The sequence below is a fragment of the Chionomys nivalis genome, chromosome 20 (assembly GCF_950005125.1).
Source record: "Chionomys nivalis chromosome 20, mChiNiv1.1, whole genome shotgun sequence".
NCBI lineage: Eukaryota > Metazoa > Chordata > Mammalia > Rodentia > Cricetidae > Chionomys > Chionomys nivalis.
In genome coordinates this window covers 40730871-40747165 of record NC_080105.1, presented here as the reverse complement: position 1 = coordinate 40747165, position 16295 = coordinate 40730871, and the positions used below count along the sequence as shown (strand labels likewise).

Here is a 16295-nt window from a genome sequence, read left to right as displayed (position 1 = left end):
ATGACATTCTGGAGGAAGCTCTCCCCCACCAGAAGAAGACCCCAGCATGAAACTCAGGTCATCAGACCTGCACCTGGTGAGCCATTTTCATGACCCTTGGACAGCTTTTGAAGGCCCCAATAAGGCACAAGGTTGAAAACAAGGAAGCGGACCTGACAACTCCACTCCACCAAGTTTCTATACAGGCCCAGCCCTAGTCTCCAGCACTGTGACGTCAAATGGCTGTTTTAAAACTCTGCGAGCCAAGAGCAAGCAGTTATAAACAGATTGAGCAGATAAACACTGGGTCAGGCTCATGATCTCATCTGGCAGCCCTGCTTATTTCCCATCCAAAAGTTCCAGCTGGGTTCTCATTAATCAGGGCCTTCCAACTACCTTGAGCAATAGGCTAAAGAGAAACCAAGGGAGAAAATTTCAAAAATGATAAGAAACATACTGACGTGGTGCCTAATGGGGGTAAGGAAGACTGAGATAGGCCATCTGGAGACTTGCATTTAGGAGAAGTTTTGTTTAGTGGAAATAATTGACCCAGCTCACAAGCTGTATAAATATTAAGATCAAAAGTCCTAACTTCCACAGCTGTCAGGGAAGCCTGTGTACAGGAAACAGCACAGCAAATGCCTGACCAAACCCAAAGGCCATCTTCACGCTGCCTGGGATTCCTCTGGTACCTGGGTATCTGGCAGTGCCCAAACACCTGATGGCTAAAAAGGTATTTCCTGGCGAAGGTAATGTTACAAGTATTAGTGATGTTTCTATTAGCAATTTCCCTTAACACTTCAGAACCAAGTGCAACCTCACGTCACAGACAAGGAACCTGCCACAAGACACAAGGAAATTATGTGAAAGGCTGGAATCACTGCAGATAAATAACTGGTCACTACAATGTTTGCTTGAATGCCAGAGTCATGAAGACTTCTTAATGCCATTTTTGGCAGAGAAGGTCAGCCTGGTCTACAGAGTGAGTTCGAGGATAGTCATGGCTACACAAAGAAACCATCTTAAGGGGGGAAAGGGGCAGAAACAATCCAGTGTCCCTCAACAGATGAATAGATAATTATACCCATAAAATGCAGTACTTACAGAGCTGGCAATACACGTGAGTTAGTCTGGGCAAGGACCAGTACTTCTAAGTAGTTAAAGAGAGAAAGGGGAAAAAAAAAGTGTGTGTGTGTGTGTGTGTGTGTGTGTGTGTGTGTGTGTGTGTGTGTTTTAAAACAGTTGACAAGAAAAATTCTGCATATATCATACCAAGGAAAGAGGAGCCAGAAACACAAAGAGAAAGAGAAACATGATTTGTAACTTCGGGCAGCTAGGAAAGTAGACTAGAGGTGAGCAGGAACTGGGCGCAGGACACAATGTCTTTCTGCTGGGGTTGACGGTTTTAGGAAATAGTGAAACTTGCACAACCCAGTGAGTTAGTGAATTATAGGTGTAAAGGCTGTTCAAATGGCAAGGTTTTGTGCTAACATAATTTCAAAATACTTAACGAAAACGTAATCAAAGCCACTGAAATGTATGGGACATGATTATTACAACAGTATTATTTTAAAGCAAAAAAAAAACTGTCAATCAGAGATCACACAGACCAATCACATTCTGAGAACACGCAAAGTACCACCCTAGCTGAACTGAGATAAAACATACTGTCAATCAGAGATGACGGAGGTCAACGAGTGCATTCTGGGAGCACACAGACTACCTCACTAGCTTAACTGAATGTAAACAGCAAAGGTGAGGTGGATTAATATACCATAAGCTTGATTCTGTCAGACTTCTCCGGTTCTAGAAACCATGTAGGATAAGGGGAGGAGAGACGCACGGTAAACGGCGTGTACTTACGGACCACTCATTTCCCACACCTCACGGAACCCAGACTGAGACCCTGCTCACCCTGGTGTTCTCCTTCACGGAACCCAGACTGAGACCCTGCTCACCCTGGTGTTCTCCTTCACGGAACCCAGACGGAGACCCTGCTCACCCTGGTGTTCTCTTTCACAGAACCCAGACTGAGACCCTGCTCACCCTGGTGCTCTGAAGCCCTCACTGCCATCATCATTTATTGAAACAAGAATCCGACTAGGCAGCAATGGCGAGGGCGAGGCGCGCAGTCACTCAAAACACCCTGAACAAGCGTCCCACGCTGCTCGCGGGCTTCACCCTTAGGCCTGTGTGCCTCTGCTAACAATTTCCAAACTGGGATTCTCACTTAACTGGGCTACCCTCGGATTAGCACTTTACCTTTCAAAAGCACAAACATATTCTACAAGTCATGATCAGCTTTCTCATCCTCTTCCGTGGGCAGGGCTAACTATCCAAACGTGATGGGCAAAGCAGGCTAGACAGCTTGCTGTTGTGTTCAGAGACGAAAGATGTTCCTACCTGTGTGAATAATGGAACCATAGGCAATCGAAAGGGAAATCTGGGCTTGAGTGGTTCAGAGCCGAATTTGGGAGCTTTTCCTACAAAAGCAAAAAATACTCCTTTCCTCTAGGGGATTATGAACAACCTCGGACCACAGTTCAGTGCCAAACAACCCGAGGACACCATCCCGAAACACTGTCCGACTGACTGGCGCTCAGGCTGGATGTGGCAGGAAAGCCAGTGGCTGTAACAATCCACTGTCTGTCTGGGAAGGCTGACGCTAATGACTGAATTAGGCAGTAACCAAGACGAACTAACAAGGAAAGCTGCAAACACGGAAGTGGCCTGTGACGGTCGACTAATCTATACAAGGCACTTTCTGGATCAAGGTTTACATTTCTCAACAGTGGAACCAAACCAAATATTACACCACTTAACTATTCTCCAGGGATCTGAGGGAAGGCTTTGAAAAGAGCCTCAGCAAATGACACAAGGAGCGTATTGCAAGAGCTGTGAGCCGTACATGTTTTTAACTCATCAATCACAAAAGAGGATCCTGAAAAGGCCCAAGGGGTCAGCACTCAGGAAGATGAACAGTAGATGTTAAGTACACTGCCATGATGGGCCCGTGACCAAGCTCCACGGCTGTTTGTCCTGGACAATGGGAAGCAATAGTCTATAACTGGACCCAGAAGTGTGGCGAGAAGCCAGGATGGAACAGACCGGACCAAGATGGAGGGTCCGACTTTGAGTCACCTCCTAGCTCCGTCCACATACCATTCTTACTGAACCACTCATCCCCCTGTAGGTCTGTTCCCCTAACTGTACTGCTGCAGATGTTTCTAAGGTGTATGGAAGCCCTAAAGCTACACATCAAGAAAGGGCAGTAGTAGCGCCTTTAATCCTAGCACTCGGGAGGCAGAGGCAAGGGGATCTCTGTGAGTTCGAGGCCAGCCTGGTCTACAGAGTGAGGTGTGTTCCAGGACAGCTAATGCTACAGAGAAACCCTGCCTCAAAAAGCAGAAAAACAAAACAACAACAAAAATCCCAGCACCATCAACAACAAAGAACATCAAGAAAGAAAGTGAGCAAGACATTTATTTACAAGTCACCCTGAGCACAGCAAGCCCAGGCTCACCGATCCCCCGGCTCCCTCCTGGCCCCAGAACACACACACAAACACGCAGAGACACAGAATAAGGTTGCTACTATTTGAGGGTTTTTTGTTGTTGTTGTTTTTCGAGACAGGGTTTCTCTGTGTAACAGCCCTAGCTGTCCTGGAACTGGCTCTGTTGCCCAGGCTGGCCTCGAACTCACAGAGATCTGCCTGCCTCTGCCTCCCGAGTGCTGGGATTAAAGGGGTGCGCCACCACCGCCCGGCTGGTAGTTTTCATCTTTCATCTAAAGTTTAGTGATATTGAGAGTATTTCGCTTATAACAGTATAAAATGCAAATTTATACAATACATTTTGTAGAGGTGGCAATTGAGTTAGGGCCTTATACATGCTGGACACACGCTCTTTCACTGAGCTCCATAAGTTATAACATTACAATATTCTATAATGTACTGTGCTTCACAGTCTAACGCTGGTGCTCAGTAAATAACTGGCTTACAGGTTGTCCTGTAGAAGGCAGTAATTCTGACCAGAGATCACTCACTCAACACAGGAAAAAATATACTGAAATCCTAAGATCCCGGCAGGTGCTTAACACAGGATAAATATATTTTGTTTCAAATTTTAAAAACCTCTCAAGATTGTGTCACCATTATACAGAGTCAACGTTCAGAAGGCTCCCTGGGGTCTAAATAAGTTGAGTCTCCAACGTACAACTTTTCTTTCTTTTTGAGAGTGTCCCTCTATGTAGTCCTGGCTGTCCCAGAACTCGGGAGATCCGCCTGCCTCTGTCTCCCAAGTTCTGGGATTAAAAACATGAGCCACCACTACCCAGCCCATACTGAGGTTTTATGCCACGCTGGAGATCAATGTCCGTGCTTCCTGCGCTCTAGGCAAGCAACAGGGACACAGCCCAGCAACAACTCTAAAGAGGCAGGCACTGCACCTCGCCCCTTGCCTGTCAGACTATTCAAACAAACGACCCAGGAAGTAGAATTTCTCTCAAAAGTCTCATAATGGGAAAGAAAAGGCTGTGTTCTCGGTGCCAGCAAAGGGAGACTGCAGAGTGCTGACAGTTTGCAACACCACCCGGAACCAAGACAGCGAGGGCACGGAAGCTGGTTGAGTGGACCTCAAGTTTAGCAGGACTTCTGGGTTGTGTACACCACCTCTAGACTGCTCCTGAAAACTAAACCACACATCAGAACCCCAAAGATGGTGTTTGGTGGGATCGTTGATCTTCCTTGTTTGTTCCATTTCCTGGTGTGGCTACACTGAACAAACCTTTCTCTGTGTGGTGGTTTGAATAAGAATGGTCTCCATAGGCTCACATATTTAAAAGCTTAGGGAGCAGCACTATTTGAAAGGATTAGGATGTGTGGGATTGTAGAAGGAAGTATATCACTGGGAGTAGGCTTTGAGACCCAGACTCTCTGGCAGCTGCCTCCAGTGTGCCAAGCTTACCACTTAATGGATTAATCCTCTGAAACTGTAAGCAAGCCCAAAATTAATTTTTTTTTAAGAAATAAGAGTTGCCATGGTCATGGCTTTTCATGACTAAGAAATAAATTGGTACCAGGAGTGGGGTATTACTATGGACTACAAAAAAATACCAACAACAAAAACAAAACAAACAACCCCAAACGGTTGAATGCTTGATCAGACATCCTACTAGGAGCATAAAAGATAGTTCTGAGAGTGGCTTGAACTGTGGGGGCCCAGCTCAAGAGGTTTCAAAGGCGAAGAATGGCCTAGAGACCATTCTTGTGTTATTTTGGCAAAGACTATGGCAACTTTTTTTAATAAAATTTATTTATTATGTAATACAACATTCCTTCCGTGTATGCTTGCCAGAAGAGGGCACCAGATCTCATTATAGATGGCTGTGAGCCACCATGTGGTTGCTAGGAATTGAACTCAGGACCTCTGGAAGAGCAGTCAGCGCTCTTAACCTCTGAGCCATCTCTCCAGCCCCAACTTTTTTTTCTTTAAAGAAAAAAAACTACCAGCAGTTAAATTGAAAACCATGGGATTAATGGCACTGGCAAGACTTTAAGAGGACCAAGTACTGACTGTGTTATGTGGTTATTAGTAACCAATCTTAATGCAGCCCTAGAATGAAAAGGAGCGAATTGGACCACAGAAATACAAACTGTGTAGTTTGAGGAGAAAAGGAGCACCAGGAAGTGTAATTAATGGGCCTAAGTTCAGTGCTTGGGGAGAGAAAGGGTTAAAGAAAAGCCTGATGCTAAATGGGATAAATTGAAAAGCAAGACCTCAGGGCAGGATCCCACCCAACTAAGCTTCAAATTCGTGGGAAGTAAAGAAAACCTTAAGCCATGAAGGAAATCATCAACAATGAGAGTGGCCCTCATTACTGACTCAGTAACTGAGTGCTCAGTCACCAGGGCATGGGACTCTTTTAAAGGATTAGAAGGATTAAGAGATGTGGCCTTTGGAGGAAGTGTGTGTCACTAAGGTCTGGGATTTGAGGTTTCAAAAGCCCAGGCCAGTCCCAGTCTCTCTACCTGCTGCCTGCAATTCAGGATATAGGTAGCTCTCATCCCACCACGTACCCCAAAAGGTGATAATGAAACCTCTGAAACCAATCCACTAAACACCTTCTAAGAGTCGCCGAGGTCTCTTCACAGCAACAGAACATTGACTAGGCCTCTGTTTCACTATTACTTGTCTCTTTAGTAGCATGTGGGGGACAAGAAGCCCATGAAACTTGTTAGGGCTGCTGCAGCCCAGGCTTTGACACTGAGACCTCCAGTAACACACGGGACTTCTAATCTACAGGGATTCTATTGTTTGCCATTACCTAAGAAAATGCATACAATCAGAGCAGTGCACACTTACAATCAGCACAATGCACACTTGCAATCAGAGCAGTGCACACTTACGTTCAAAGCGTTCTTTGCAGCCTCTGCTTCTGAGCGACTGTCGAAACTGACAAAACCTACAGGCTGAGGGAAAAAGAGAAAAACATCAAGAAAAAGAAAACAGAAATCACTGGCCATCTGTTTTCTAGGTCAAGGGTGGTGTCTAACTGAGGAGCTAAGATAAAGAAATGACCACAGGCAATGGGTAGAAATAAGAAAGCCAATCCCAAAGAATCAGGACCTAGTGGCTTAACCAAATTTCTCAAGTGAATCAAAGGGATGGTGAGGGCAGTTCTTCAAGGACACAGCCAAGAATTTAGAGAATCGCTTTTGTAAAAAAAGAAAAAAAAAATCAGAAGTGCTTGGAAGGTGTGAGCAGCAGTGACCAGGGGACAGAGGAGAATCTGGGTTGAAGAGACTCTAGTTTCCTAAATCAAATTCACTGTACCTCAGCTTCTTCGTCTTTTAAAATGCAAAGAGAAACCGAATCACCCTTTGGTTCACTGTAAGTGCAAGGAATATAATGACACAACAGTAAACATCCCTGTGTTCGCACTACGCAACCGAAACTACCAAATGAACCTTGCCGCCAAAGCCATGCCTTTCCAAAGAGCTCAATTTACTCAGGCATGGAAGGACACTGCTCAGAGAAATGGGTCCCTTCCTTTATATCTTTCAATGTGTTGGCTGCCTCCAATTTAGTTCATTTCTGATAAAGCAGAAGTTAGGGGACTTGGAAGTATTCAGCTTCAAAGGTAAGAAATGTTTAGCCAATCTCTGAGAAATAAGAATCCCAGGGCCATCAGTTATCGCCTCTTCATCCTACACCTGCTGTCGGTTCCTCTGTGTGTTTACGGGTTCCGTGGATATCAGATAATACGTCTATAAACTACAAATATTCCATGAAGAGGACAATAATTGTGTGCAGAGCTGGAGAGATCGGTCAGTGGCTAAGAGCTCTGACTGCTCTTCCTGAGGACCTGGGTTTGATTCCCAGCACCAACATTATGGCTCACAACTGTAGGTAACTCCAGTTACAGGGACTGATCCTTCTTCTGGCTTCTATGGGCATTGAATGGAGACATAGCATAAGCAGGCAAAACTGTCTGTCTATCTGTGAAACAATAAACCTCAAAACATTATGACTAAGAGAATTTAGATGATATGTTTATTGAAGAAACAAATTAGTTTTACTGTAACTCTGCTGGAGGCACTATAACTGTACCTTCTCAATCTCGAGGCTTCCAATCTACAGACTGTGGAATTATACACCATTTTCCTATACTAATTCCCAATCAACTTCACCTTTAATTTTGATAACACATAGGTCAAATCCTCACTGAAACAAAAGAATACTTATTAGGCTTCATTAGCAAAAGGTGATCATTTTTATAAGTTCTAAATTCTTACCTGTTTAGATGTGAGTTTTATAAGAGAACCCTCATAGCCCTGAAAAATAAAGAGCAGAGGTTTAGACGGAAGAAGGGAGCATTACAGTCCCATCTTCCTCAAGTAAAGTGATCAACTATGTTGCCCTTCTCAATGCCTCCAAAATTACAGACACGGACATAAGACACACACAGTGGCGTGAGTAGTTCAGTACAGAGTGATTGTCCGGCATACATAAAAGCCTTAGATTTAGCCCCCAATATTACAAAACAAAACAAACGAATAACCTTATGAACACTACCAGGAAGGGCTGAGCAGGAGACATTCGGCACTCTGAACTCTGCTTACTGAAACAGCCGCTTTTCATAATGGAATTGGATGAGGACATGAAATACCTCCCTGTTTCTATTCCCTTCATCCGCAGAAGCTGATGGCATTCCTGTCTTTCTCTAGTTCATTTCTCTTGTGCTTATTTCCGGAAATATCAACAGCACCGACAGGTGACAGAAAGGGGAACACACCAATTGACATGAAGAACCTCTGCAAACATCAGTGTCGGGACAGATCTGCAGACCAGGCTCAGCTGTGCTGGGCTGAAATTAAGAGGGTTGCTAGGGTTGTTCTGACTAGGAAGACCTGACTTCAAGGTTCGGGTTTCTGGGCAGGGTACTGGGACTGGTTCATCCTCACCTCTTCCCAGCAGAACACTAAGTTACCAACCTCTGCCTACTATACAAGGGGCACTTTCTCTTATTTATGGAGATTTAAAACCTTGAAGGCCCCAGATGCAAAATAACAAATGGTATTTCATTCACGTAAAATAGTACCAGCAGGGTCATACCATGCTCAAGTCACTACAGGAATCAAATGGTTTCTCTGCTGTCACCACTACTGATGCACTATGGGAACGGCTATCTTTCCCCCCATCACACATCAACTCCACTCGCATCTTTGGGGTTGTGTCTATCTGTTGCCTGAGCCTTTCTCTTTCCCAGCCCTTGTGTTTTCTGTTGCCACGTCCTTATCAAGCTGAATCCTATCTCTCAATTGTCTTTCCCCAAACAGGTTGGTCTTGAACCAGAAATCCCCATCTCTTAACCAGCCCCACCAGGCTTCGGTAGCCTTCCTACTGCTAACAAAACCTCCCTTAACTCACAGGTTCTGAATTCATGCCTTCCAGGCCACATTATAGCCTCCAAGGCCAACTTTCAAGGTTTCTTGACAGTATAGTCACTTAGGTTTGAGCCAACTTTCAGGTAAGGTTAAGCTCACTGTGAAAGTTTCGACCCAGCACTATTGGGTCTCTCTAAAGCAAGCTCACTTCCATAGGAGCAACAGGAAACTCCGCCACACAGTTCATTAACCACCAGTTTCCCTTCAGTTCACACAGAGTTAGTCTACAACATTTGGTTTTGTTGAACATTTATGGCTTTTGGTGTGACTTATTCACGTCCATACGGAACTGTCTAAAGCACTATGCCAGCCAAAAAAGCAACACCTGCCAACAGGGCTCAAATCATAATGCTGCATTTCAACTAAAAATGCGTACTAAGTTATTTATACCTTTTTGGGGAGGGTGTGATGCTGGAAAAAAAAAAAAATCAAGCCCAGGGCCTTAGATTAGGCAAGTGCTCTACTAGAGAGCGGATCTATCCCCTGACCCACCACAGAACTCTTACACTCTGCACTTAGGGGCATGCCTCTAACTGAAGGCTACTAAAGCTATCGACATGGACTAGAGAATGCTGGGGCTGGTGCCTCTCCACAGCAGTGAGAAAAGAGTCTTCTGAACTCACTACCAGAGACCAAAGGACGATGTTAGACCATCGTCCCAAAGAGACTGTATATCAGAACTCTGATCTGAACTTTCTTTTGTTTATTAACATCTTTAAATAAAACTATTACACAGGGCACTTGGTCCAACATTCTCCCCGCTCTAAAGGCCACAACGAAACACTCATCAAGTACCTTGAATGGTCTGAAGAGCAGGTAGAGCTCCCGGGGTTTGATGTCCAAGGGCAGACCACTGACAAATAGGGTCCGGACCTAGAAAATAAGGCGACAGATGAGCAAGGGTGTGGAAAACCCACGGGCTACCTCTCACCCTGAACCATCGGATCCATGACTCCTCTCACAACATCCTTTCTATGATATGACATGATGAATTGACCCCCTATATAATTTTAGTATTAGTTTAAAGCCATGTCATAAAAACAGTAGATTGTCTACACCTCTACTCTAACCACAGCAAAAGACATACTTGAAAAAAAAACATAAATTTATGGTTTCTCTTGCTTTTGTCTCTTGTCCCTGTGCCCCTTGACGGTGTTAATTACCATTATTTTAATAAGCATGAGAGTGCTGAGATTCTATCAACACCTACACAGGAGCCAGCAGGCACTGCTCTGCTTCTCTCACTGGCTGCTGCTTCTTCTGTGTTCCATGACTCAACCAACACATATACCTTCAAGGTACCCACTAGGTGCCAATGACCAAAGTCATACAGGACATGTGTGTAAACACGCATGGTAGAAGACACTGAGTGTAAACCATGTGTCTGATGCCTACGAAGGCATACAACACCGACAACATGCTTCTGGGGGAAAATCCGAGAACGTGAGTTAGCAGGTGTTCCAAGGTGTGTGGATCAATATCCAGGTCTTCTATTTGGTTCCACTGGTCCTGTCTTGAGTCTTATGCCAATACCAGGCTGTTTTCAGTACTGCAGCTCTGTAGTAGAGTTTGAAGTCAGGGATTGTGATGCCTCCGGAAGTTTTTTTAATGTACAGGATTATTTTGGCTATTCTGGGTTTTTTGCTTTTCCATATGAAGTTGAGTACTGTTCTCTCAAGGTCTTTGGAGAATTTTGCTGGGAGTTTGATGGGCACTGCATTGAAACTGTGCTAGATCTATTTCTAAAACTTTCCATGGTTATGTACAGAATCAAAAATCAGTGTGGTCTTTTTATTGTTTCAACACAGCGCACAGGCTATCTGAATGTTCATACATGTTCTTATTACATGGCAATCTCAGAATTCGGACTGGCTTCTTTAAATCATTTTGGCCATCTATGCTGTGTATTAGAAATGTAAAAATTGTTTTCACCACACACACCTGACACACAGTGAAACCATCACAGTCCTCATGCCTCCCACACCACCTACCCTTTTAGAAACAGGGTCTCACCACACAGACCAGGTAGACCCTGAACTCATGGAGTGCTGAGCAGGATTACAGGTGTATGGACTGCCATTTCTGCCTTCACATCTCGCTTTCACCCTGCCTCTTCCTCCAGCACTGCCCCGCCACCCTAACCATCGCTCTTCTGCTATCAGTGCTGGTTAGGATGGATTAATATGTATCCCAAAGTCAAAACGGAACCACAGAAAAAAGTGCCGAGTTTGTCTCCATTCGTTCATGTTAACGTAAAGTTAATCTTGTCCATACCGTTAAAGTCGACCCAAAGTCCATCCCTTCTCACTGCACAGTATTCTGTTATGTGGATGTACTAATCCATAAACCTGTTGCTACAAATAGTAAGATGATTTGACTAAAAACAAAATCTCTCCTTCCATTCTTTGTTTTAAGGTCCAGAGCACTGCAAACGCTCGGAGTGCTTGGAACAACGCGTGCTTTGCTGTTGTTGGCTGGAGGAGTCTAAAACACTCAATTAGGTCACGTTTGTTTACCAAACTTCTTATGTGGTCCTCATTTCTTCTTTCATTTTTGCCACACAGAGAGCTCCCGAGGAAAAGGTAACATTACTGACAAGCACACGAGGGGACTCTACTGTCCACTACGCCACCTGCCTTCTCATGGGGTAGACTCTCTGACCTGGACAAGAGAGTTAACCCTAGCTTCAAGTTCTTCAAGTACCCACCACACCCCTAGCTCCGCGCTGTGTGCGGAGTGGACTGAAGATCTATCTGCGTGGGAACAGCAGGGTTTGCAGACTGTTTTACGGTTACATCACTGGTCCAGCGCTGCAGTGTGCTGCTGGTGTATAGTGGGCATGTTTAAGGAGTTCACTCAGGCCATTAACTAACACTTCCACTACTGTCTGAAAGAAAGAGGTTTTATAGACTTGCTAAGCAATTTACCAACAGAACTCACTAAATACCCGGGGATTGTGAACAAAAGACAACTTAATATACTTGAGTTCTATCTAAAACACAATAGTATATTATACCAGCAATAAAAAAAAATAATGTGCAAAAACAGGGTGTCGAGGTGGCTCAGAGGGTAAAGGCACTTGCCACCAAGCCTAACCACCTGTGTTCTGGAAAGAACTGCCTCTTCTCAGGTGCCCTCTGACTGCCAAATGCAAGTACTCACACACACATAAGTGGATAGAAAAGAGTGCACTGTGTGCAAGGAAAAGACAAACTTTGCTCTCGGTACTTAGAGAGGGGAACTGTCCTTTATAGATGCCAGTGCCTAGCTTAAACTACTGGCCAAACAGTATTGCAAATAATATAGTTTCTGTGTGACTATTTCGGGTCTGTGTGGCCAGGAAACAAACAAGCAGCCTCAACCTACGGGTTACTAAGTTCAAGAGTAGGATGGTTTAAAATCTTTTCTAGTCACTCCACATTTGGTTAAAAAAAAAAAATTCAGTCTCGTTAAAAGAGGAGGAGAGAGAAGAGCAAAGAAAGAAAATCCAGAGAATTAACAAGGGAAGAATAACACTGTAAATCTCAGCCATGCTTCTCTGTGGCAACCAGGGAAAGAGCCATCGGATTTAAGACACATCTCATCGCCGTAGGTCAGCGCATTACAACGTCCTGAATGTGCAGTGTCTTTCGTAACTAAGTCTGTGGAAATCAGAAAGACCTCCTCGCCTGCAGGGAGCTTACTGTCATAAACTCGACAGTCACCCATGGCAACAGAAAACTTAACTCAGTCACGTGGTGGCTCAGCTGGAACCAAAGAGTGAGATAAAGGTCTAATACTCCAACAAGTCATGTGTGTTCCCACACACACAACGCCATGCTCGAATAACAAACAGATAGCCACATGAACTTACAGAGGGCAACCCTTAATTTCCAAGCACTGTCTATGGACACGGATGTGCCGGGCACTGTGCCTTCAAAACACACATGTTCGTCAGACAGGAAGGGGCATTTTTCAGTCAAGGACAAAGAGAAGTTCAAGAGAATGAAGCTGCTGACAGCTATTTCCCAAAAGGATTCCAAAGGATTCCATGGCGGTGACTACTTCATTTTTGCCTCAACGAGACTGAAAGAATAAATGACAGCATAAACCACTGTGCGGGGACAGATGAACATCCGTGGCTTGGCCACCATCTAGCAGAGGCCACAGCTGGGCTTCAGATAAAAACAACCATGTATTCTTCAGTAAGACTGTTGCTTTCCCACTGGGAAAACAGCCTCATCTGAGCGACTAACTTATTTAATAAACTTCAAAAGTCGCCATGTAAACCCGGAGCTTGCCTGGACCATTAGACTGATAACATACTTTGGAACAAAAACCCATGGCAGTACATCTCTGTTTAGCTAGCCCTCCATAAACTTTTAACATTCTCTAAGTTTACCTTTTTTCTTTTATTTTTGACAAGGTCTTACTTATAGCACAGACAGACCTCAAATTCACAACCCTCCTACCTTAGCCTCCCAAACTGGGACCACAAGCATGACCAACACACTGGGATTCCATGGGTCAGATCTGTGTATGCACATGCTCACGTGAGGAGTGTGTGAACACATGTGGAGGGCAGAGAGTTTCTAGGCCAGCCTGATCTACAGAACAAGTTCCAGGACAGAGAGAGCTACACAGAGAAACCGGTCTCGAAAAGCATGCAGGGGGTGTGGGGTGGGGGTGGGGGATACTCAGAGTCATTAATTTGCACATTTAAAATGGTAACTAGATAGTCGTGTCTACTCACGTGAAACAAGCCTCATTTTTATGTCATGCTCCAAGATAGGAAAGACACTGGGGGGTTATATCAAGTCATCCACACATCAACAGCAGGGAGGGGGGACTTTCCTCTGTCGTACATGGTAAGTATGGGGGGGCATTGCCTCCAATTCCCTCAAAAATATAATGGTGGGATCCCCTTGGCCCCTGGTTTTCCTATTGATCCTTGATCCAGAGGATCAGGTTTTACCTAGCAGAAAGCAACAACAACTAAAACCTGACCACGTTTGTGTGACAGGGCTCATTTCCAACTCTGACCACAAGTCTGTCTGTGTTTCTTTTTGCTTTGCTTTGTTTTGCTAGGTTGGCTTGGACCTCTGTCGCCGAGGGCAACCTTGAACTCTTGATCCTCCTGTTTCCACCTCCCAAGGGCTGTCATTATAGGCGCGCATGTGCTGGTTAAGTCAATGTTTCCTAACATCACAGCTAAGACCAAAACATACCAACTAGAAAAGGTACAGGGCGATCCTGGTCTCTCTCAATAGGGTCTTGCCTTAAGACTGGTCCACTCCTTGGCTCATTCTATACAGACCAATGAGAGGCTCGGCTTTGGTGAGACAAAGAGACTCACTCAGGCCTTCCATCTGAGCACTGGGAAGGCAGAGGCAAATGGATCTCTGGGAATGAGGCCCTCAGATCTACACATGAGGGCTAGGCCAGTGGGGGGCTACAGAGGCCATTCTACATGGGAGGGCTTCCTCTTTCCATGATAGGCCTGAGGTGATCTGTGACAAAGGTTCAATACTCTACTGAAAATGCTACAGAATCAGGCAAATCAAGAGGCTCAAACCTGGTCGTTTTTTTTGTAAGAACCATGAAGCTGCACAGAGCATCATGGGTAGGCATACCCAAAAGGCACCAAGTAGGAAAGATGTTACTAGAAAGAAGCCATGGGTGCTGTTTGTTCTAGGGTACAATGGTGGCATTGGCGGGTGCGCCCCGGCCAAAGAGTGGGGCTGGACACAGGGTCGGTGGCCAGAAAGCAGAACTGAATTTTTGTTGTGTATACTTAAAACTGCAGAGAACATGCTGAACTTAAGGGTTTAGACACAGATTCTCTGGTCACTGAACATATCCAGGTGAACAAATCACTTAAGATGCATTGTTGAACCAGAGTTCATGGCTAGATTAACCCAAGGTGAACCCCACCCCCGTTCCACCTCCCCACCCCTGAGCTGATTGATCCTCACTGAAAAGAAGTAAAATGCCCCTACGCCAGAAGAAGCAGCCACAGAGAGAGAGACAGGAGAAGAGAGTGAGGACACAAAAATATGGATGGGGATAAACTGTGCAAAACAGATGCAAACACAAGTTTAAAAATAATACAAGTAACAGAGTTCACAGAAGCCAAGTTAGGATTTTCCATTTTGTGAATGCTGTCTTTACCCTATTTGTCCACCCTGCATATGGATGAAAAGATGGATAAACGTGTATGCAGAGAGAGACAAAGAGAGACAGGGACAGGTAGGCAGACAGAACAGACAGACAGACAGACCCCTGTAGGAACTGGCTCTCTCCTTCCACCTATGGCTTCCAGGGCTGAAGTCAGGTAGTCAGGCTTGGCGCAGGCACTCTTACCTACGGAGCCATCTTACTGGTGTGTTTCAAACCGAGGCAGTTTCTAAAGCTGTTTTTCCCAAGTGGGAAAGAATTTTCAAAACTCTCTGAACCTAGGGGCATGTGAAAGATTCCTTTAGAGTGGACATGACCTGGCCCGTCAGTGACCTCTGGAATCCAGCGTGCCAGCTTAGCTCTGGCTGGAACACGGATGGAGATATGTGCGGGCAGAACAGCCCTCCCTGTGCCAGAGAGAATGCATTCGAATATGACCAAATAAAGACACAACCGGCAACATCCCACATGGGCAGCTCTGTCGTGCCAGAGCTTCTCAATCACTCTTCCAAATGGCCACATCTAAGCTGTGACAATTTATTTGGATCCAGTGGAAGAATTTCTAAATCATCCAAACCTAACAAAGGACGTCATCAGAGAGCTGACACAGCATATACAGGCACAGAACAAAATTATGCCCATTAGAGAATCAGATCTTTTGAGTGTGGCCACTACCATAATATCACCCTAACTGATGTGGGGTCAAAGGTACATGGACCCGGAGAAATAAAAACAGGCCTGAATTCTGCGCCTCTCGCTCAACACTGTCCAAGGAAAGAGCGTCTTGACAAACAGGTTATATAACCCCTCTGCTGATCTTTTACTATAACAATCATCTTTTTTATTTTTGTCCAAATAACTTCAATCTGTGCGCGGTGGGATATATCCCTTATTACTACATTTCAATTTTATGAGTGATGCCATCTTACGTGAAAATAGCAGTAATGTTTAACGAAGACCAGCTCAAGGCGGTGGTTCTGGCTCGCGACTGTAATTCTGTTATCCCGGGGGCCGAGGAAGAAATGACGGTCAGCATGGTCGGCTCACAGAACAAACCTCAAAAAGGACTGGGGATGTAGGTTAGTGGGATCTAGGATAGATTAACAGACCAAATAATGGCAAAAGGCACGTGTTTAAAACACGCACTACCATATTGCTTTCCTAACCTCACTATAAGCACTGCGGACAAGCACAACAGGCATCAATTCCTTCC

General features: G+C 44.9%; 1 protein-coding gene across 5 annotated transcripts in view; it reads right to left on the bottom strand.

Moving 5' to 3' along the window:
• Rbpms (RNA binding protein, mRNA processing factor) overlaps positions 1–16295 on the bottom strand; it is a 143119-nt gene that overhangs the window by 70841 nt on the left and 55983 nt on the right. For all 5 annotated transcript variants that reach the window (XR_009055687.1, XR_009055688.1, XM_057752834.1 and 2 more), the window contains exons 2-4: positions 9722–9799; positions 7775–7813; positions 6386–6448 (exon numbers count right to left, since the gene is read on the bottom strand). Coding sequence is in view for 3 of the 5 variants with exons in the window: in XM_057752834.1 (XP_057608817.1) it covers positions 6386–6448; positions 7775–7813; positions 9722–9799 (180 nt within the window). In the remaining 2 variants the exon portion in view is untranslated. The remainder of the gene's footprint in view (positions 1–6385; positions 6449–7774; positions 7814–9721; positions 9800–16295) is intronic.